The 22941-nt window shown below is 32.9% G+C and overlaps 1 protein-coding gene across 4 annotated transcripts in view; it reads left to right on the top strand.

Moving 5' to 3' along the window:
• The first annotated feature begins 1042 nt into the window (after positions 1 to 1042).
• LOC119835895 (ecotropic viral integration site 5 ortholog) overlaps positions 1043 to 22941 on the top strand; it is a 37203-nt gene continuing 15304 nt past the window's right edge. For 2 of the 4 annotated variants that reach the window (XM_038360995.1, XM_038360997.1), the window contains exons 1-4: positions 1078 to 1179; positions 9202 to 9256; positions 16648 to 16745; positions 20510 to 20677. In XM_038360995.1, the coding sequence (XP_038216923.1) occupies positions 16670 to 16745; positions 20510 to 20677 (244 nt within the window). In that variant the 5' untranslated portion in view covers positions 1078 to 1179; positions 9202 to 9256; positions 16648 to 16669. Of the gene's footprint in view, positions 1180 to 7657; positions 7723 to 9201; positions 9257 to 16647; positions 16746 to 20509; positions 20678 to 22941 lie in introns of those variants that run through there. The other 2 variants (XM_038360996.1, XM_038360998.1) reach the window with 2 other exon arrangements.

Here is a 22941-nt window from a genome sequence, read left to right as displayed (position 1 = left end):
ATTTAAAAATTACATCCATATTATAATAACAAGTGGTTGTTTTATTATTACAAACAGACACTCCATTTTTATTTATTTGTATAGATAAAATGAAAAATTTAATTCAGCGAGCGGGAGGTACATACGCTTCATGAGCTACAGACGCCTAGTGACAGACGGTCGGACAGATAGACAGAGAGACAGACACACGACAAGCGAAGTGTTACTAACAATTATAAAAAAGTAGCTGCACCCCTCGGTTTCACCCTCGTAAGTTCGTATCCCGTAGGAATGTCGGGATAAAAAGTTGCCTATATTTTATCCAGTTGACCAGCTGTCTACGTACCAAATTTTATTTCAATCCGTTCAGCAGTTTTTGCGTGAAAGAGCAACAAACACACACACATCCTTACAAACTTTCGCATTTATAATTTTAGTAGGATTTCAAGCTTCTGATAGAAATACAACTGACTCAGAGTTTTATAGTTCGAAATTGCTTCACTGTTTTGCTTCAAACAATAAATTTTATATTTAAATTATATCTACGAAATATAAACAAACAAATTGAGTTTATTTTGTTAGTTATTAAAATTATTTGATGCAAATTAGTTCAATTTGGAACGCTGATTCTGTTTATTATTATTTTTTTTTTTCTATGTATTTCATTGCTTCGACAAAATGAAGATAAATAAAATTATTGTTAACTGAGTAATACTTTATTTGTGAATGCTAGCGCCATCTAGTAAATTAATGTAGACATTGCTCCATAAACCGCCATCTTTGGAAGCTTTTATGAAACACATTAAACTGCTATTTGTGCATAGGGATAATTAATTTTATACAAAATACAGATGGCGCTGCAAATTTCTATTTACAAATATGTTAAAAAACTTATAAGTATTTGTGACTTTAAAATCATCAAACAATTTCCTTTTTTATTATTTTTATACAAATTAACTTTATTATATAAATTCAAAACAATTTTTAATAAAGATTAATTTATATTACTGAACGTTATCGCGTCAAATGAAATTTCGGATTGATACTTTTTGTTTTTAATCTGTGCGCTTGAATCTGCCAGCTGGGCGGATCCGATATTTATATTTTTATTTTCTATCAAAATCGTATCAAAATATTGTTTTTTAGTATACAAAATTGTGTTATAGTTTTTATAATCGGAACGTGTTTTATCTCCAAAATGTGAGTACAAACCATTTTTTTATTACTTAATATAAATGCTATATTGTGGTTTGTCGATAATGATCAATTATGAAAGTACGAGACTAACAGTACCTGCTGTTGTAAAAACTATGTGAATAGTATACGAAATGATTATTTCTGTGCTCTAACAATAATAATAGGGGAGCCTTAGACAGTTTTAAATAAATTTTAATATCTAGTAACTACATTAAAATTACGACATTTACCAATTTCTCTGCCACCTACATTTGAAAAACTGGTTACGAATAAAATTCCTTTTATAAACTCGTGGACTAATTTCTATTTGAATAATTAGCATTATACTTGTAAGGTTTTAAAATAATTATGATATTCTTACCTCTTAAATATGTATGTATTTAAAATTTATTCGTTGTTAGAATATTTTTAATATTTAGTTCAACATTTTTGAATCAAGTGATATATATTGGTCTAATAGTAAAAACTTTACAGCTTGATTTCTATATGAACAAATATGCAATTTGGATGAATAAGTACTTATAAGAAAATCAATAGCAATTATAATCATTGTTATTGTTAGTTTTATATTCCTACAACACTACAATTTAAAATTAAAACTTGATTAGCAATGAATCAAGTGAATGGTGAATGGTAAAGAAAAACAATTTTAATAGTAGACTATAGTAGGCAATAACATAATTTAAATAATTTTTTATTAGGACTGTGATTAATCTTTGTATTCTATGCTTTTCATATTTATGTAGTCTAGTCACAATGAATTCTTAAGACATGTTGAATGATGTTGCATCAGATGTAAAACTAGTTGTGCCCTGCAGTTACACCTGTATCATTCATGATGTTATATCTAACTTTCCTCTATAAATCGCACAAATATCATAAATGTGAAAGTTTGTTTGTTTGAATGTTTCCGTCAATGATGTAGAAACTTCTGCACGGATTTTGATGAAATTTGGTATACAGACAGGATATGAGCTCACTTGGGTGACGGGTTACTTTTTATCCCGATTAAGTGCTTCCTTTGGATAAAACAGGTAAAACTGATATCCAGATGGAGCCGGGACGAGTGTCTAGTGGACTATGTAATGCTGAAAGAATTTTTCGAATGAGACCAGTAGTAATTTCATAGTCTCTCAAGTCTCAAGTAATTAACGATACAATAATCCAGTGTCTAAATAAGTGTCTATAATTGAAATTACAAAAATATGTACTTTCCGAGTATTTGTAACATTAACGATTTCTAATATGTAATATCACAAATAGCAACCCTCAAATATTTCGTAACAAAACTTCAGTTAAAATTAATCTTAGACATTGCTTAGACTATGGGTGATTCAATTATAATATCTATAATATTATAACCTATAGCTGAGATATGTGGATTAAAGATTTTGTTTTCCAATATGAAGCATTTTTTTATTGCTTTCTTGTTCTTACATTTATAAAGTAGGAGCCTGTACAATTAATTATCCATCGTATTCTGTAGATTTTGGGTTTGAGAGTTAATATTGATCCAGCCGTAATACATTCATATCCACTTACTATTTGTTTATCAAAATAGAAATATGTAACTATGTGTGTGTGTGATACACAAATGGCAATCTGGAAGTTCAAACGATATGCTTATAAAATCTACTTCTATTCAAACTTAGTATATAATGATGTTATTTTAATTTGTCATTTACATAATACCATCATTCGTTAATTTAATTAAGTTGATATTATTTGGAAGACCTACTATTTTGTCTGGCATTTGCTAATAAAAATTTATATCAAAGAACTTATTGGCTGCGAGCAATTAAGAAACATTTCAAGGTTAGTAATAAACTTCACCACTGCTCGAAACGATGAAGGAAAACATCGTGAGGAATGGCATGCCCGAGAGTTAAAAGTTCTGCGACATGTGATAACTGCCAACCCGCACTTGGCCAGCGTGGTGGATTAGTCTGATGGCCTTTGCTTTGTTGGCCTGAACCCCCATAGGAAGCCTGTATCCTACTGGGAACATATATAGGCTGTTAAAGATTGTCCTAAATTAAAAAGACCGTGTATTAAATGTGTTCAATATTTTTAATAGTTAGGATATAACATAAAGAACATATGAAGAATATATACTTTGAGCAGGCAGCAATTTTATATTATTAAAAATGACAAGGAAAGTTCATTGACTTACATAGATAATTTTAAATAAAAGATGGACTTATCATGCTGTTGGCGGCTCATTGTGATTAACTAGCGCGTGAGAAGCGAATGGTCCTATGAATTGATGGGTTTTTGTTGATTTTCGCAATTGTCATTTGGAACACTTAGATAATATCATTTTACATAAGAGGACCACATTCGCAAGATTACATTGAAAAACAAAATATCACTGCATTTTAACCAATGATTTAAAATGATTTAAAATCGCTGTTAAATAAAATGCATTACAACAGCTGTGAAACATTTAATACATATGTTTATAGTAAAAAAATTGTCGATTTCTGAATTATTGGAAAGGTACCGCGAAAATGTTTATATTTATATATACCCTATCCTATAAATACTTATCTTTTGCTGTACTTTTGGATTTTGTCTATGATGTAGGGATATATAAATCATAGAACACCCGACATGCAGGCTACCGTATTGGCTGCACGGCCTTTACGCTTGGACATGTAAAGCTGTGTCTACACATTCATACTGTACATACATGTTATATGTATGTTTCTCTATAGTCTGTGTGCACACCCAAATGTATTGACGTCACGCCGGTTGGTCTTATGTTTCAATTAAACTAACAACTAGCCCTATTGAAAAAACATGTCCTTATATGAGGTATAAAATCCCATTTTAACTAAAAGGCGTGGTTAATGTAAAACAATAAGGCCAACTATAACTTTATGATGATTTGTGTTGATAGGAGCAAAATTGTTGTATGTAGTTCTTTGGGCATGTTTAAAATTACAATAAGTATTTTTATTAACACGTTTCATAGTAAGAACTTGTGGTGAAATAAAGAAATTACTGTTAGGAAATCTCTATCTGGGAAGTTCTATAGACAAATGATGTAAACTGTATTCCTCGAGTAATACTCAAAGTCGATTGAGGTGTTTCATTGTATGGAGCGTAAAATAAAACGAAATTGAATATATGATCAAAAAATAAAAAGAAGTCATAAACAATGAGAATTTAGGTAATGTTTTTGAACAAATTTGCTTTATATTATAAAATTACCCCAGGCTAGTCAAAAATAACATTGCGTGGTCAGAGAAACTTTAGAAATGATCGCTTTAAAAATACCAGCATATACCACCAAACTGTCATAATATTTACTAATTGTATAATAATAAAACATACTGCCATTATTTTTATTTCTTTCATATTCTTTCCATGTGATCCCAATAACCTCCGCTAATAAATGAATGTATCAAAGAAAAAATATTTGCTTTTATTCATTTCATAACGATGACAAGATAACGATCAAAGCAATGTTCAAAGAATGTCGTTGTATTTTTTTTCTATTATATGACCAATTAGCATTTCGTTCTTTCTCTGACTATCGCTATAAAATGTATTTGAAAAGCCGTTGCTGAAATGAAATAAAATATATCTTCGCATCTTTAATATTATTGAAAACACTTGAATGTGTCCAAGTCTATCCTCAGCTTTAGATCGAGCTCGCGTGGTTTTATAACGCTACCGCGGAAATATATCAGAGAAAAAGCGACGAAAAATTAATTGGCTAGACAGAGACGGGAACACTACATACAACGTGGATTATATAAAGTGTGAGAGGGATGGACGGTGGCAGGTCGATGTACGGCATGAGTGATGCAATCTCACCGCGCTCGAGCGTTCGTGCAAAACTATTGGGTGGTAAAAAATAAATTATGTACTTAGACTCACATTTAATGCTAAGTATCAGTTGCATACGATAGAACGAACGTAGTATTTTGCTATATCCCACCTAAATAACACTATATTAACAATATGATATTGAATTTACTCAAAAAATATAACTTACTAGCTGTACCCCCAGTTTCAACCGTGGTACGTAAATAGTCTATGTCACTCAGTGAAGTTGCAGATTACAGAATGCTAAAAGAATTGTATGAAATCGGACGAGTAGTTTTTGTGTGAAAACATAACAAACACACCGACATACAAATCCTCTGTCTTTACAATATTAGTAAAGCTTATAGTATAAAACAGGATCAGTAGGTACCGATGTATTATTATTATAAGTCCCACCAGGCTGCTTAGTAATCGCGAGGAACCTTGCATGGTCGCTTCCTAACCTGAGATTTTAGGTGCGTTCATTGTGTCATATAATTCAGGTCACCAGTTTAGCCTTGAAAACCCAACAGAGCGAAATGCTGGATAACACTAGAGGTCTGTGTGACTCAAATAATTTTGAAATCCACTGCTGTGTGATATGACAAAGCGAGTATATATTTAAAAAGTAAATGGTCAATTTATAAAAGCAATACATCCCAAACAGGATGTTTATTTCAATCTATATCCCAGATTCCTGCAAAAACAGGTCACCTCTGTTAAAGACCGACACAGTTACTTTCGCATTTATAATCAACAAGTGGTTAATCTAGTTTACCTTTAGCTACTAGTATTATAGTAAAGCTAAATTCTAGTATTTGGTTTTTTTACTCGCAATATTTCTCATGTCACAAATTTATTCATAAGATGAAAGGCATTCTAAAAGCCTAATTGAAATTGCTTTTTGGATGTGTATTAAAATTTCAAAATCAAACTAAGTTACGAATATTAAGTGAATACTTCTAAAGTATTAAAATATCTAGCTTTTTAATTTTTAGTTTAAGGTATGACTGTAATAATAATTATAACTTTTATAAATTATACAACTACGAAACGAGACGTCAATCAAACATAAGAATTTCAAAGTATTTTTGTTATTATAAGTTGATAAAACTATATTGGCACTAATGTATAAACCGAAGCGAAGTAATATTGTTCGCTCTCGCGTTCCACTTTCCCTCCCTTCGGACTTCCACTGGTATGAATTCAAATAAGCCCTTGAAAAACATGACCTGCTCAAGTGCTCACGCTTCCAATTAGTCATAGTGCGATTAGAAAAGTAACTAATTGTTACAATTACAAAAATGCAATTTTACACAATAACGCATTAGTTACATGCATCAAGCTAATTGCGCAGCGATTGCATTATTATTTTCAGTGTTTTTATTTTATTTTTTATAATTGTGTTCCTGCTGCTTTGCGATTTTGTTTTGCTTTGTTTTATTTTTTTTCTTTTTCAGATAATGACCTATTATATCTACATAGCAGGGACATATTGTACACTTTTTTACAAAGTGAATAGTATACTATAGATTCGGGCCCCCGACCTTAGACGTAGTACTATAGACTAGACTAAGACTTATATATGCTGTAAAACTATAGTGTATTGGCTCTATAATTACGTATCATTGTACTTTTTCATACTTTGTTTCACATATTGTATTTTAGTTGCGATTGTTCTGTTTATTTATAGATATGTGGTGTTTAAGCTCAGCGAAAGTGCGTTACAATTCTGTATTTAATGTATAAATTGTTCATTGCTCATTTGACGTATTAATAGCTAGCTTCAACCTGTTGCTAAGATCGCGTGGTGTGTTATACGGCAATAAATCAGAAATATGTGTTCCATAATACCTATATACCGCGTTACAGCTAAATTGGTTCAGTGATTTTTGCTTGAGACCAACCTCAACTCCGCATTCATGTAAACTTCCGATATTATAATAATACAAAATTGTACAGTCTAAAATTCAACGGCAATTATTGAAAAAAATAGTGTTCGTGTGTTATTAAGTTTGTTTTTAGTTACAATTTTTCGTAACGACATGCTGCACAACTGCCCTGCAGCTAAATTCATATCTCTTTATGATGCAATATTTATATAGGGTTTTTATACGTCATCTACACGTATCCAATTTCGCCGAATAGTAAAACATTCAAAGTTGTTATCATAATCAGCTTGTAGAAAACAATGTATCATAAACCATTGAATAATTACAATTGGATTAAAAATATTTCCTTTGTACCCAATAGTAATTAGACGCAAAGCGTTATAGCGAACGATTTTTTTTCTGTGTTAACCTAAAGTTAACTATCGACCTTGATAATTATTTTATGGCCTCTAAATAGTTTTACATTTGATTTTTTGTCGTTTGTATTAATCAGTATCACAAAGAAGGTTTCATGTTTACAAAGATCAATAAATGGCAGTGAGTTCTATAGAAGACTGAAATCAAAATCCAACTTGTGCAGCGACTAATCCGTAATTTCAAATGTGACACCTGAAACTTGCATTTCAAAACAAATACCGAAACACGAATGCAGCATGCCAATTTAAATTTTATTGCGTTGAATTAAGAGATAGTTTCGTGATTCGAACGCTGAGTGGAGACCAAGGCTATAATGTCCGGTGTGGGAAACTTGTTCGACGGTCTGTGAGTCACAGACCACAGTACCACGTGGTGTGTCCTCGAGGTGTGCACGCACCTGAGCTTATTAAGGCTATTATTGGTAAAAACTCAATTACAATATTATGTGATTACACTAGCGGCATAATGATTCGTATCTATTATATTCGAACATAGTTTATGTAGGTATCTATGTTTATGAGCTTGAAGCATTTTTTTATTGTACTCTGTCGGCCGGCGGTTTGGGTGCTCGGCCGCCTGTCTGTGGACAGAATAGTTCTTGGTTTAAAACTCATCCATGTAAAATGCCCAAATTAATATATTTGATTATGACGAAAGAAATTTTTATATCATTTTCGTCTTCTCAGCTACGACAGGAAAACTACAGGAATTATTTTGGTGGTGGCGTGTTGTGGTTTTAGTAGTGTGGCTAAACGGGGACCCTAATTTATATGATAGGTACTTCAATATGGTCTACGCTATAAATCTGTGAATTGTGACTTAAATTCGTACGCTTCTAGCTCAAGATAAACAAAACATTTCTACAATAAGTATATCACAAAAATATAAGATCGTTTGCTTATTGGATCAGGCTCGAAATCCGGGTTAATTTGTTTTCAAATAATAAATAAGTATTGCAGATGAGTAGTTGAAAAGTTTCCGAACTCTCTTCTGAAATTACGAAAGCAATAAATGATAGTTTAAGTCCAATAATTGTCTGAATGTTCTATGTATGCGGGCGAAGCCACATACAAATCCTTGTTATATTAACAGTGTGTGCAGTCTTAATACTCTCAAATAAGCAGCATTTCTGAATGAGACCAATAGAATATGAATAGTCACTAGCAGGAATTAACAGTTAACTGGCAATTTCGCCTCATGAAACTCAACTTCTACATAATTGCCATGGAACGTGTGCACGTTTATGAATACCACTAATTTGTGCACGGTAGTGGCTAATCACAGTATTGAATATATATTTACTTCCGATTCTATACACGCTAGGCAATCCCGGGTTGCATTGCGTTTAGCCCTCGCCAACGCTGTTTTCTCTATAAAATCGCGCAGTGTCACATAATACGGAAAATAAAAGTAATGGACCTTTTCATTAGATTGGTCATTTGTTTCTTAAACAAAAAGGGTACGAATACCGTTTCAAATTTAGAAGTTGGCTTTTCTATGTTTAAAAGAAATACATATCAAGTAAGCACCATAGCAAACTAACTTGATTTTCTTTTCGTCTGTACTATCTATACTCTATACTAATATATAATATAAGGCTCCAGCGTTTGTATGTTTGAACGCATTAATCTCAGGGAGTACTGGATCGATTTCAAAAATATTTAGAGTAATATGTACATGATTCCTGAGTGCGCAGCGAAACGGCTATCGCTTCGCTAAAGTCTACCACTATCCACTAAAGTGTACGGGTACGGTCGAGTACGGGTACAGACGGGAACCTATCACGTGACCTCTATAATACATAATTGTAAATTTTTGCCTTTGTGCACGTCAACTGGTTGAAAATATAAACGTGTTTTTTCATGTATAATGAATCACTTAAAGTATATTTCTCTTGCAGTTAATGAACGAGCCAGCGTCCGTCGCAACGTGCACTAGGGTCACTGCAATTAGAGGTAAAAATATTTTCGCTGCCATTAATTAATAGTTTTTAAATGATTGTATACTTTAATAATATCGGACTGTAGTCGAGATAAGTTAAATAGATGTATGTTTATAAATGTGGTACTATATTACAATGATATTACATTAAGATATCTTTAATTCGATTCGACTTGAAATACTTATCTCCTAAATAAGTTTGTGTTGGAACTAAGATAAAAATTTAAATTGTAATAGTTACTGACATCAGAGGCCTTTATGAGCAATTATTTATATTATAGGCCCCAAGGCACCGTTCATAAAATATTTCAAGCTAAAATTTGCTACTTTGACAATCCGCTGGGTTGTCCCTTGTCACGCCGTGTCGTACTCTTCGCAGATAGTACGGGGTCGCAACCCCCCCTTAAATATTACGTCACAAAAACTTATATCCATACCGCCTAAGATAATAAAAAGCTTATTGATTAAACACAAATTTAAATACAGGCAAAAATTTACTTAATTTTTATAAGAAACTACCTGATGCCCGCAGCTTTGCCCGCGCAGTCCTAATATTTTCATGGTACAAACTTTCATCCCCTATTTTATCCCCTTGGGGTTAGATTTATCTAGACCCTTTCTTAGCGGATACTTACGTCAATGCTGCATGCCTAATTTTGCAAACTACTAACCTACGCAAACGTTTTTTATGAAAAGACCTCAAAAATCTTGTAGGAAATATTTTCTTTGAGATATACTATGAAAACTCAAGTATGGAGCGCGAAAAGAAGTGTTATAGTAAAAAGCAATTATAAATAATTGAGTAATATATAAAAAAATATAAAAAAAAGGTTGTACAAAAATATAACTCATTTAATAGTATTGAAGGATTAAATTGGGTGTCTGTGTATTGTTATTGGAAAAATCTTCGTCAATTATTGATTTAGATATATAAGATTTTATTACAATGCACAGTAAGTATCGTTTTATACTCACACCTACCTCAAAAACAAAAGGAATATTTTCTTTAACAAATATACTTTTACAAGCACTTTCATGAAACAATAATCCAAATAAACGATACAAAAATAAGAATAAAGTATGTTTTACTGCGTTTTTTTTTTTTGTAAATAAATAAGTAAGTATTTAAAAAAGTAAACTCCGAAGTACAAACGTGTTGTGCTTGTGAACACAAATAGATACCTATTTGGGCACGAAGGGCACGTTTATACATTAAATTTTACTCTTCAGCTCTGAACTAACAGCCTGCATCTATTAAGGTCGGTTATCAATTTATGTTACTCCATTTTCTCGGCTCCTTTCTATGAGCTATATTTATTGACCCGACCCTATGTTTAAATAGGCGACAAATGCTTTAAAAATGGGTTAGGTTTAATATTTCAATGTTTGAAACTTAGCCTTATAAAGAAGTCCATAAAATAAGAAACACTGTAGTTTCGACGCTCGGTTGAATTTTTCGACATATCCTTGCAACATATTTTACTCGTTTTTTACCTGACAGACGATCACTATTCTTCATTTAATGAACCTATATCCGTCGTATAACATATTAATGTTGCAATTAGTCGCGATTGCCTTAAGCTTCAATACTAGATTTGTTGAATACGCAAGAGCTATTTTGTCAAGCGTTAAATGCATTCTGCTTACGCAATCACGCAAATAAGCTTCACGCTTATGACATCATTTCTAACAGCACAATCACCTTCTGAGGAAAAGATACAGATATACAGATATTTTAATCGTATTCTTCGATAATATAGAGGAAATCAAAGTAGCTAACGCAACCCCCAATGATAAGAGTACCACTCCGTCAATTATTATCATCCACGTCAATTCGTAGCAGATTCTCTCTATATATCTGTGTCAGTAGTATATATCTTTCCAAATTGCAAAATTACACGTGAACTGTCTGTTTGAAATCCCGGTGGATAGAATAGAGTTCCGTGGCAAAGCAAGCTCAGCTTCCCTTGAAGCACTGAGAGGAAACTGCCGTATGATTTACATTCATATTGTCGTGCAATGTTTACCTCACATAACAGGTCCGTGACTCATGAGACATTCATTAGTCCGGTACACCTCCGCAGTGACTTTTAAAGTTTTAGAAGTTGCAAGATAAATGTTTATATTCATCTTAGTATAATAAACTATTCGGATATAGAGAAGTATAGTTTGATAGCCATAAAGTTGGCTATTTAAACAATTGTGGATAAATTTGAATTGGGTTTGTAAACTTCATTGTTTTTTAAAAACTATTCTTTATCCTATTCCTGTTCTCTTTTACAAATGGAAATATCTGAAGTATTTGTATTTGTAAGTACTAAATGTTTGAATATTGTTGAAATAGACAGAAAACGGTGCAAAAAAATTAAGACCAAAATGTTCCTATTGAATGTTATCTAAGCTGGTGATGTAACTTTTATAAAGTAACTTTTTACGATCGGAATGCATTGTTGAACACTGGGTGACGTGTCGTGATATCTTTAGTGTTCCACCAAAAAAAATGGTGAAATGTTAACCTTTTTTATGTTTAGTTCAGACGTTATGCGTATTCTATATACGATTTAAATCATGAAAATTCTCATACATAGACGATTGATATTTTACGGTATATTATAAATGTATCGATGTTATAGTGTTAAATTGTATAATTATGGGTTAGGTAGGTTTTAAAACTGCACGAAATACCTCAAAGCTCCGTCAATTTACAACCGGCGCCTGTCGTACATTTGGGTAACATGAACTCTCTGTATAACTGTGATATATGTGCATTACAGTCTAACGAATAACAGTGCGTTAGATTTCGAGCAAATGTTACGGACTACAATTTTTCGATAGTGTGTAATCTCGCGAGTTAGATTATAATTTAATGTATCAATCTTACGGAAAATACAAGTACATTTCTCATTTAGTGTATTCAGTTAGCTACTTGTGTATGAATTTTACAAATTTCTAGGTATTCCCAAACGTAACAAATAGCAGTGACATACAGCCGGGCTCGAGTCGGGCTCGCCCTGTCCGCCGCGCCCCTTGTATATTACGGGCCTATAAATTTACTTATTGACTGAAATGCAAATTCTAGTATTACAACGTTTGTCCTTGGCATAGAAAACCTTAATTGGAGTGTTTTATTGTGTTACGCGTGTGCAAAATGGTCTGTTTTTGTGTGATTAAATGTATTATCATATTATAAATGTGAAAGTAACTCTGTCTGTATATTTGTATGTCGTTTCATGGATGGACATTAATACAACTAAGATTAAAATTTGGTAAATAGATAATTTGAGATCTGTGAAAGCACAAAGGATAGCTTTTATCCCGGAAATCCCATGGGAATGAGACATAACTAGTTACAACTAGTTGCAACTGACATTCAAATTACGACTTCATGGAAATAAATATTTGAGCATTAACTTTTTAACCGCAGGGTAATTTTAATTTCCACGGACTGTAGACAATATTTTACCGAATTATTATATTATGCACTATGAACCGATCGCAATTATTTTGCTTCCTATTAGCAATGCGTCCAACAAGATCACTGCATGAAGTGAACCAGCCCGTCCATTTACATTCACGTGAATACTATTAAAAATGTTTCATGGAATCAACTACTATTTATTGCACAGATAATACAGAATTACATACAGCAATATAAAGTTTCTAATATAATCTGTATTTATGTATTATTTTGTTACAAAACAAGTATAAAAAAACAAATACAACTTGTAATTCTATCTATTAAAGCTATTTCGGTGCTAAATGGGCTCAGCTGGAGCTATTACGTACCTAGTCACAATACAGGCGGTAATTGCTGTGCTCTTCGAACGTACTTGAAGCTTAACCGCTTTCAGATCCTCTCAATGCACCGGATGTGTATAAAACATTATGTTTATCCTTCAGTGTTATCGTATATCATTCAAATATTTTTTCTTATCACTCCAAAGAACTTGTTGTTTATCTTAAACACACTTCACAGTTTATTTTCTGCAAGTAGCCTGTTTTTTATAAATAGAAATCTATATTTATCTTATTATGTATACTAATAACATAAAGCTGAGTTTACGCGCTAATCTCAGGAATAACTTGACCGATTTCAATAATACTTTCACCGTTCGATATGTACGTGATCACTGAATGCTATAGGCTATATAATACGTACCACGCGTTGTTGAGTTAATAAAAAAACCAACAAATGACTTATTACGACTCGTATTAATCTGAAAAATCGCATGCGTATTTTTGCCAAGTAATAACGTTAGTTAATCGCAGTCTCCATCCGCGCCGGCCGCGTGTCCAATGCTAGCGTTACCGTTGGGATTAATGAAATATTAAAACATAGGAGAGCTGTGCAGCCCGATCTCTTTTCAGTGTTATTAGTTGCAAAAAATTGTACAAGTCAAAGCTGTCTTGTGTGTATCTGCGGATATCGTTATCTTTATAGAACTCTATAATTTTGCAAATCAGACCACAGAGTAAGTAATACTCGTATACAAGGTTTGAGACGGCACTCAATACTTTACCACCGAGCTGGACGCATTTTGTGTACTATGTATAACATTATAGTTACATTTGTATAACGTTTGGATTAATTTCTTCCGCCAAAACTTGAGCATAGCTAGACCGTTTTATCTCTTTTTATCTCGAATATTTGTATAAGTGAAGGGAAGGAAAAAAGTTAAATATGACGTAATATTTATTCTCAGTTATATGTAGGGGATATGTAATTCTCCAGTTTATCTAGTTGATTAAAGAAAACAAAATATGTCAATGGTTTTTCATAACATCGTACCTGTTTTCAGTTCTTCTATTTTATGCTTTCAAAACCTAAAGTAATATTACTTTAGATTTTCAAATTTCAATATTCCATTTGTTACTGAATGATATAACAACTTGAAGTTTCCTTTAAATTTATCCTTTTAATTGCACAGGCTACATTTCAAATAAAATGTAGCCTGTGCAATTCAAACAGATCAAAATAAAACTTATCAGCTGGTACAAAGTCTAAGTTCACAACAATGCTCTGCCCTTTGAACTAGGCTTTCTCAGAAGACAGTGTCTTCCTTTCATAACATAATATTTGTACATGGAAAAGTTCCAAACACCAATGCTCTATGTCAATGTATGTACCTGTAAATATAAACGCAACGATGGTTTATTCCTGTAATTTTCATCGATTTTTATAAAAGTGCTTGTAAATGCAAATTTTAACAAATTACATTATATAATTTATGTGGTATTAATGAAATTGATGCCGACAGATTTATATTTTATTTCGCTGAATTACACGCCTCGTCTATTATACTTTGCTTCGCAGTAATATGACATGCAGCATGTCACTATCAGCTTTGTTACGAATCGCGCAGGCGCTTGCGCATTAGGACACACACACATACGAGTAGTTCACGTGTGTTGGTGCGGCCTTCACGCTCCGTAGGCTGACAGACTGAGTAACTTTCTCATCCATACCATGACCACAACATTGTCTCATCGTGTTGTGTGCCTAGGTTTGTGTGATTCGATTCTTTATATGGACCACGCTAGCACCAGGTCTGAATGGAAGGAAATAGACCACTTACTCAGATTTGCTCAGATTAAGAATAAATAAATTCATTGTTACTGATGCTTTATTACATAAATCAGTAATCGTTTGTTTCTTTAAACGGACAGTTATGAATTCAATTCCAAGTTTAGATTAAGGAGATAGTACTTTTTTAAAGTGGCCTAACTATATGTTCATTATTACAAGGCCGGATATAGTAAGGTTACATATTAATCTAATTTAATATACGATAATGATCTACGTATTGCATGAAAACCCTATAAATTTATAAAAAAGTTGTATCCCAATAAATTTTTCGTCCAATCAAGATTACGCTATACCATTCCTATAAAATAAAAAATGTATTATTGGAAATAATGGAGATTAAGAATAGGCACGGAATATTAAAACGGTACACTGAATTTTTAATCATTTTGGGCTTGTCGATTTTCTCTTTATTTCTTATTGTTAGACATGAATTGTATTGTGTAGTGCATGAGTTTTAGACTGAATTCATAAATGATAAAATGTTTGTTTTTTAACGCAATTTACCCGTTAGGTTATTAATTCCGAGGTTTCGTATAATGAACAGTAAAGAACTTTTACAAATATGTTAAGGAATTTAACTAATATCAAATTTATCGCCATCAAGACTCCTCGTAATTGAGATTGATATATCTACACGTATCTATGCTGTGATGCGTTTGAATCTGTTTTATTATCTAGTTCAACGCTAGTGTGTTATACAGATAGTATGCATGCATCGTTTTCATTGTTTCAATAATAACCATCAATTTCGTTGATTCAACATTTTTACTACAGTTATATGTACGCTACGCTATTCAAAACTCACAGCCAGCGGTTTAAAAAAATGCAAAAGTCGAACTTATTCGTATAAACCCTATGCAAGCGCGGTAAAAAATAATGTTGAAGTGCAACGTTCCATTTTTGAATTTTATTATAGAACACATGAAGTAGATTACTTTTTTATAGGCTTGTAGGTGTCAAAAGTCTTGATATGCAATAACCAAGGTAATAAGCTATAATGTTATAGCTGTTATAAGCTATAAATAATATTGCAATATTTTATTTTAAATCTAAAATCCTTTTAAAAATACTCTTCCGTACATCATTACACGATAAAGCAAAGATATGTTATATTTATTCTAGAATGTAATACATATGTATATTAAATAAACAAGTCTAGAAGTATTGATTTTAATCTCGTTAGTGACGACTCGGTCGGTAATTTAAAAGTGCAGGGTAACTATAACTTCCCCAGAAGGACTATAAAACTTTTAATTGGAGTTGTTAAATCGTGTATTAATCAACGTGTAATCGTTTGAAACGTTTAGATATATGAAAATCGTGAAAGTATTAGCGATATCACTTTTAAAATGTATTAATGTGTAGACTTAAATATGTATTATAGCACCGGTTGACCACCAAAGTTGTGGACTAGTTACGAGTAGTAATTAGTTGTAATTTTTAACATCAACTATATAGTTATTGATAATGAATAAACTTTTGACAGAATATTTAAATACAAAATGGTAGAATTCAGTCATAATTACGGTTATTGAGTTTCAATTCAAAAGTATAGTATATCAAAAGAAAATTTGGTATCCAAATAACAAAGCAATATAAATAGTGTAAACATAAAACATTCATATTAATATAGAACGTACATAATCAAGACATCTCTACTAAAACAACACACATGCATTAATAGCCTGTGCTTATACGCGCTTTATATCAGGACATGTCCGTGCTTAGTCATGAAAATGTAATAAGCAAATATCTCAGACTCAACCCCCCGTGTACACTAATTTCGTGATCCACTACTGACGTGTCGTATTCGTCCAGATCACTCTATGGTTGCGCTGCCATGAAGGTGGACGTGGAAGGAAGAGATGCAGCCTGCGCCTCGATCAATACCGACTCGCCTGTGTCTTCACTTGACGGTTTGTTACATACTAACACACTAACACGCGCTGAGTATTCCAACCATATAAATCTACCATTCACGCTGCAGCGTCAATACGAGCAAGCTTATTAGGTTCTTGTAATGCTATGTGTGTAGAATATGTTTCGCTATGTATAGAATAGCTCAGTATATAGCTTTTTTTTTCCACATTCAGTACAGTATATAGTATTAAAACACTGATAAGAAAGTATTTTGTGTCGAGTTTTTTTTTTATAGAAAAGTTTCCGCCCAAAATAAATATAGGCTCGTAAAAACTATGAGCACATGAGTCATTACTTTAGTCTAAATATGCTGCGTAATGAGCATAACTGTAACGCCTATTATATAACGTTCTATCGTAACTCATAAAAAGGTAGGGTTCATCGACTCTGCGAGTTCAATCGGCTCTAAACACAACCGAGTTCCTGCACTCAACTAAATGCGTACTTTGGAGGGGTATCGCGCATTCAAGTGCAGGTAAACCCGAATTGAACATGCATCAAAGCGGTTTGAAGTGCTGCATTATCTGCATAGCTGTGGTGCATCTGTTTGATATATTTTAATGTAGCTTTATCAATCAGTGTGGATTGAAAAATTGGATTTGTTCTAAAAAGCTAACGTTCTCAAGTCGAATGTATTTTTCAAGGTTTGTTATCTCAGAACAATCGATTAGGTTTTTTCTTTAAGATGGTGCATGGGCGCCTTCCTTTTCTTCCCATTTCAATTTGGCTTAGTTCTGACAATTTGGGGGCGTTTTTGTTAATTATACATATTTATTTCCCCGTTGCGTGAGTGTCAACCAATCGTCGTCGCATCACTCGCGTGGTACTCGGGTCAAATGTAGCCAAGATGCTAATCCAGACTATAATCTATCTCTGTACCAAATTTCATACAGATACGATAAGCTGTTTTCGCTTGAAAGAGTAACAAACAAACATCCATCCACACATACAAACTTTCGCGTTTATAATATTAGTAGGATCTATAATATCGACTGTCGTTAACGAAGTGGGGGCGACAGCACGCGGCTCGCAGCCTCGCAGGGCTACCAACTCTTAAAAAAATACCCCTAAGATCAAGATGAAATCTCTCGAAATAAGTAAATAGCCCTATATCGGCGTTCTGAAATCAATATGATGTGCGCAGACTATATTGTGTTTATATCACCTCCTCTTTCACTAGAATCTATTTAACATCTCATCTACCTTTACTTTAGAGCTTTACTAGGTAAATAATATATAGCTAGTTTTAAAGACGTTCTTTATTGATGACTCATGTCTATATCCTACTAGGCACTCACTCTATTATTGCTTAAAAGGGTTTTGATTTACTTTTTCCATAGGACTTGTAGTTTTGACGGAAAACGAAAAGACTTGTTTTTGCCCTTCAAATCACCTTCCCACTTCTCGGCCTCTGATTAACCGTAATTTATTTTTTCGTTTACTTTTATTAGGTTAGTTTTCATATTGGTTCATCCTATTTTACTTATTTTTTATAAAATTCCAGCACTATCTGCACTAGTCTCTAAAATAACGCTTGAACAGAGAATTTTATTGTTAGGTTGAAACATTCTCATAATGACTATTAAGGTGAGAGAAAATCAATATGAAGCTATCAATCGTTGAGTATTTCTTTGAATGCAGTCTCTGTTCAAATTATGTCTTCTTTCTAGCTTAATGCAGTGGGTTGCATTTTCTGAATGTGCGCAGGGAATTCAATTTATACGTACCTAGATATTATTTATTTCTTATTTTATGAACAATAAGATGTTTGTGAGTATATAGGCGAAAATCTGTCTGATATATAAACGGTTGTATAGGTTGTATTCAGGTATATATTCTCAAATGAATTCGCATGACCCATAGTTGTTGCTTATAAATATTAACTACATTTTATAACAAATCTAACATTCATCAACGCCCACATTACTGGATATATATTGTGTGATATTTAATATGTTACAGAGCGATAAAATTTACATTGATTGTGCATACATATTGCATACAATAATCTTTATGAAGCATAGCAATATTACTCTCATGAAACACCAACACCCTTTATTCATTTGAAGTCCTTTCTTCTGGACTTATTGTCATTCATTTCTCACTTAAGTAAACATTAGAAACAATGGTTGGAATACTTATTCGCGTTAAAACTTTGCACCACATAACGTAGGGTTGTCAAAATAAATAAATTCTGTAATGCTACAATTATAAGGGTTTGTTGTTATTGAAATATTACTTTTTGGCAACTCTAACATCGCGCTCGTTGACTGTGCTAACTTACATAATAACAACACGGCTATTGCTACATGTAATTTCATCTTAGTAGTTGGTACGTATTATTGCGCTCATCACCTATAACGACTATAATAAGAAAGCACCTAGTTTGAAATAATACATATTTGCCTTTGTAACTACAGATTTATTTGCTATAAGTATTCTATAACCTAACTAATAAATTGTTATAATTTAAAAGGTATTTGAGGTAGTACAAAATTAGTCATAACATCTAATCTAAAGTAAAATATTATTACATAACAAAAAATTAAATTATTAAAACATTAATCCCGGTAGATACTAGTCTGAAAGCTCAATATAGGAGCATCAGTCTCCAAATGAAAAATTCAGCAAAGTTTGATCGGATTATCGAAATTAATCCCCGCAGACTATCGTACTGCTTTGCGAGATTTTTTAATGAAATATACGTTTGTTACTGGAGTAAAACGATAAACTCGTTATAAATTCGAAATAAATAAAAAACGTTAATTGCGATTGTCTTACCAGCTTAAGTAATTAAAAAAGGATCAAGTTATACGTTTATAGATCGTTAAATTTTAAATTTGATTAAGAGTAAAAAAGGAAAGCACCGTTTTGTCAGAAAGTTAACGTATGAAATATTATGATGTCGCTTTGCATCTAAAACACATGCTTTTGCGTGAAACCATTTAGTAGAAATAAAATAAAACTAGTAGTCCTAAAATCCCGTACCCCGTATGAGATTCTCTCCTGACACGCACTCAAACAGCGTACATACAGTCTGTGAATGTACTGTCTATGTGCGAGTCAATATAATTTTCCCCGCCTATGATGAATAAAATACCGTATTCTCTCGGTTAATATGTGACGAGATTGTGTCCTAATATCAGGTGAGGCCTCGCCCCATCCCATTGCATAATGAACACACGCCTAAGCTGAATTAACCGCAGTATGCATAATTGCTTTGGAATAGTGTATGAAACAAGGCCTTCGATATTATATACATAATAACACACATATTACACTCCGTGAACATATTTCGAATAAATGTTTTGTATTAAGTCTCCGTCTTGTTACAGTTATACAGGAGCGTGAAAGTATATTTTAGTTGATGAATATAAGGTTATAAACACGAACGGATGCCTTTTCTAGAAATGAATGAAGTTGAAACAGTAGGTAACATGTAATAGATTTCCTTTTCTTGAATTCACAAAGCTATGAGATAAATGGACATATCTAAATACCAAACGTTTGTGAATATCATCGTGAACTTTTAGCTGTTGGTACTAATAAAAATTAAGCTTATAATGCATTTAATTGGCTATGATATTAATGAAAACATGGATGATAAAGATCAACAAAATTTTGTCGCTTCAGAACCCACAGGACAGTTCTCTGGCATCGTTCAAAACGAAAAAAGAGGCAGAATTACTACAGTCGTTTTATATTAATAAGGCATAAAGTTCACCGTGGTCTAGCCACTGTACAAGACCTGTATCCACAGATTTCCGAGAGACGGTATCCGACAGCCTGCCGACGCCCGACCGGGCGCTGCTCGCCAAGCTGGAGGCGGAGAACAAGAAGATCGAGGCGGACGCCAAGTGCCCCTCACTGACGACTGTGCACAGCAGGAAGAACTCGGACACATCATCGCAGATATCCTTGGCGTCTGGTAAGATATACTCGTATATGGTATTCACTTGTTAGGGTATAACTGTTCCCCGACGCAATGACGCTGATAGTTACCTATCAAAATAGTAAAAGGCCAGTAAATATTACTTATTTGATTACTTTTAAAGAAGTTTTAAAAGACGAATCTTCTAAAATTTAAAGATTTGTGGTGATTTTGATTGATTGTATGATATTATTAAGCCCTAGTAATAATTCGGTCAAACTTGACATTACAAAGTATCGGAGTGCCAAATTTTGTTGGAGGCCTTGCAGTCACATAGTGCAATTGCATAGTTTCTTTTACCCATGATTCCTGCTTGTCCATTTCTCCTTACTTTAGCTTGTAATCATTACTCAATTTAGAATTCGAAAAAAACTGCAAGCTGAATTTGTTTATTGTTGTTAAGGAAATCACACAATCAACCAATTACCAATTTTGAAGCGGTTCGTAAAACCGTGCAAACGAAACGAAAACGTTCAGCGAATGTGCAAGCAATAATAATTATATATTTAAATTATGAAATTAATATATGTAACAGCAACCTTTCCCACAGCGCGGAGCGATTGCGCCATTGTGGTACGCGATGCGTGAAGCTTTGATTAAACTGTGTACGATTGACGACATTATACCAATTTTCGGTGTTTCATATATGTTGTTTCGTAAATACCTACCGCGTTCATTACATTACATAAGTATCAATGACATTTGATCGGTTTGCAGTGATTTATTGAATGAAGTATTTATTTTGTTTGAATTCTTATCTTTATTTGTTTTAATTTTAATTTCAACCTCCATACAAACTGTATACTATGAAAGTTACTGACGCTCATATAAAATAAATACATACGGGATAAAAGCAATACAGTATTGCAGTATCTGCGAGTGAAATACATTTTGTTCGCCGCAATTAAATATGAAACATTTAAAGCTGGGCCTGAGGAATGTTTCTGCACCGTTTTTCGTTTAACCTCACTTTGCAAGCCTACGTTAAAATGTAAAAATGCTGTAATTTTCGCGTGTAAAAGCTTTCTGAAAATGAAGAAAATGGGTCACGCTGCCAAGCCCGTGTTTCATATTTCACGTATGACCACGATGCCATGTATAACCAAATTGTTTATCACCTTGCCTTCCTAAAAATAACGCAATTGGTTATCTTTTATCTTTAGATAATCACAGATAGCACGATGTCTCATCTTAACTTCACTCTGGGGCCAAGCATGAGTGAGAGAAGCAACGCGTTTAGTACAAGTGTGCTAGATTTTTATATATCTAATGTTATTAATAATGTTTTAGGTATGTTATTTTTCAATTTTATCATTAGTAAATGAAAATATTGCAGTGCCCATCATAATTAAGACGCATACTAGTTACTATTCCAATTTTGCATTATAAATAGTTAGAATTATGTGAATAATAATTGTAAAATGGTTATACTGTTGCCTGTATTAAAGGCAACTGATAATTCCTGTACCTCTCCTCACTTCTAGCCGTTGAGCTGGTGTTGCCTTCTTCTTTCCACGGCTGGCAGTTCATTAGTGAGCGCATCGACCGAACTGCAAATCACCGCCGCTATTTTTAAATTATCACACCCGCACCAGTCCCTCCATAGACCAGATATTTATGAGCGCGTAAGCCATCCGCAAAAAAAAAACAACGTGATTCTGTGTTCTTTCAAGAGTAATATTATAATGATTTTAGAAGATTATTCAAAGATGGATTATGAAAAGATTATGTCTCGATCTAGAGCACAACTACGTCTAATATTAATTTTTGAGTTTTTCAAAGCGAAAGCAATCTCAGCGTATTGTTTCACGTTGGCGTTATCTTTCAGGACAAACACAACCGTGTTAATCAGCCCAAACATTTTACTTTATGTGTTTATTGAACGGAATAGATATATACATAATATTTGGTGTGTAGTTCACTTTGAACAACAAATGAAAATCGGTTCACTTTTATATATTTTTTTTTAATCCAGTTCTTCTCTGTTTTATAAAAATATAGGTGTTGTGTAATGTGCACTGATATATTGTTAATCAAACAATCAATTAATTTCGAGAACGCATTTATTTTCTAAACACTATAATATAACGCACGCGATGGCGTCGAATACGAACCCTTAATTCAGAAATTTTAAAAGAAAATGAAGCAATTAAGGGCGTACATTACCTTTTAAATCGTACACCAACATAATATGAATTACAGCTCTTTCAACTCAATAGTTCAAGCAACTCCAAAAGATTACCATTCATTTACAGCCCCAC

The sequence above is a fragment of the Zerene cesonia genome, chromosome Z (genome assembly GCF_012273895.1).
Source record: "Zerene cesonia ecotype Mississippi chromosome Z, Zerene_cesonia_1.1, whole genome shotgun sequence".
Taxonomy (NCBI): Eukaryota; Metazoa; Arthropoda; class Insecta; order Lepidoptera; family Pieridae; genus Zerene; species Zerene cesonia.
Note: the sequence above shows the minus strand (reverse complement) of the source record. Positions and strands in the feature narration are given on the sequence as shown.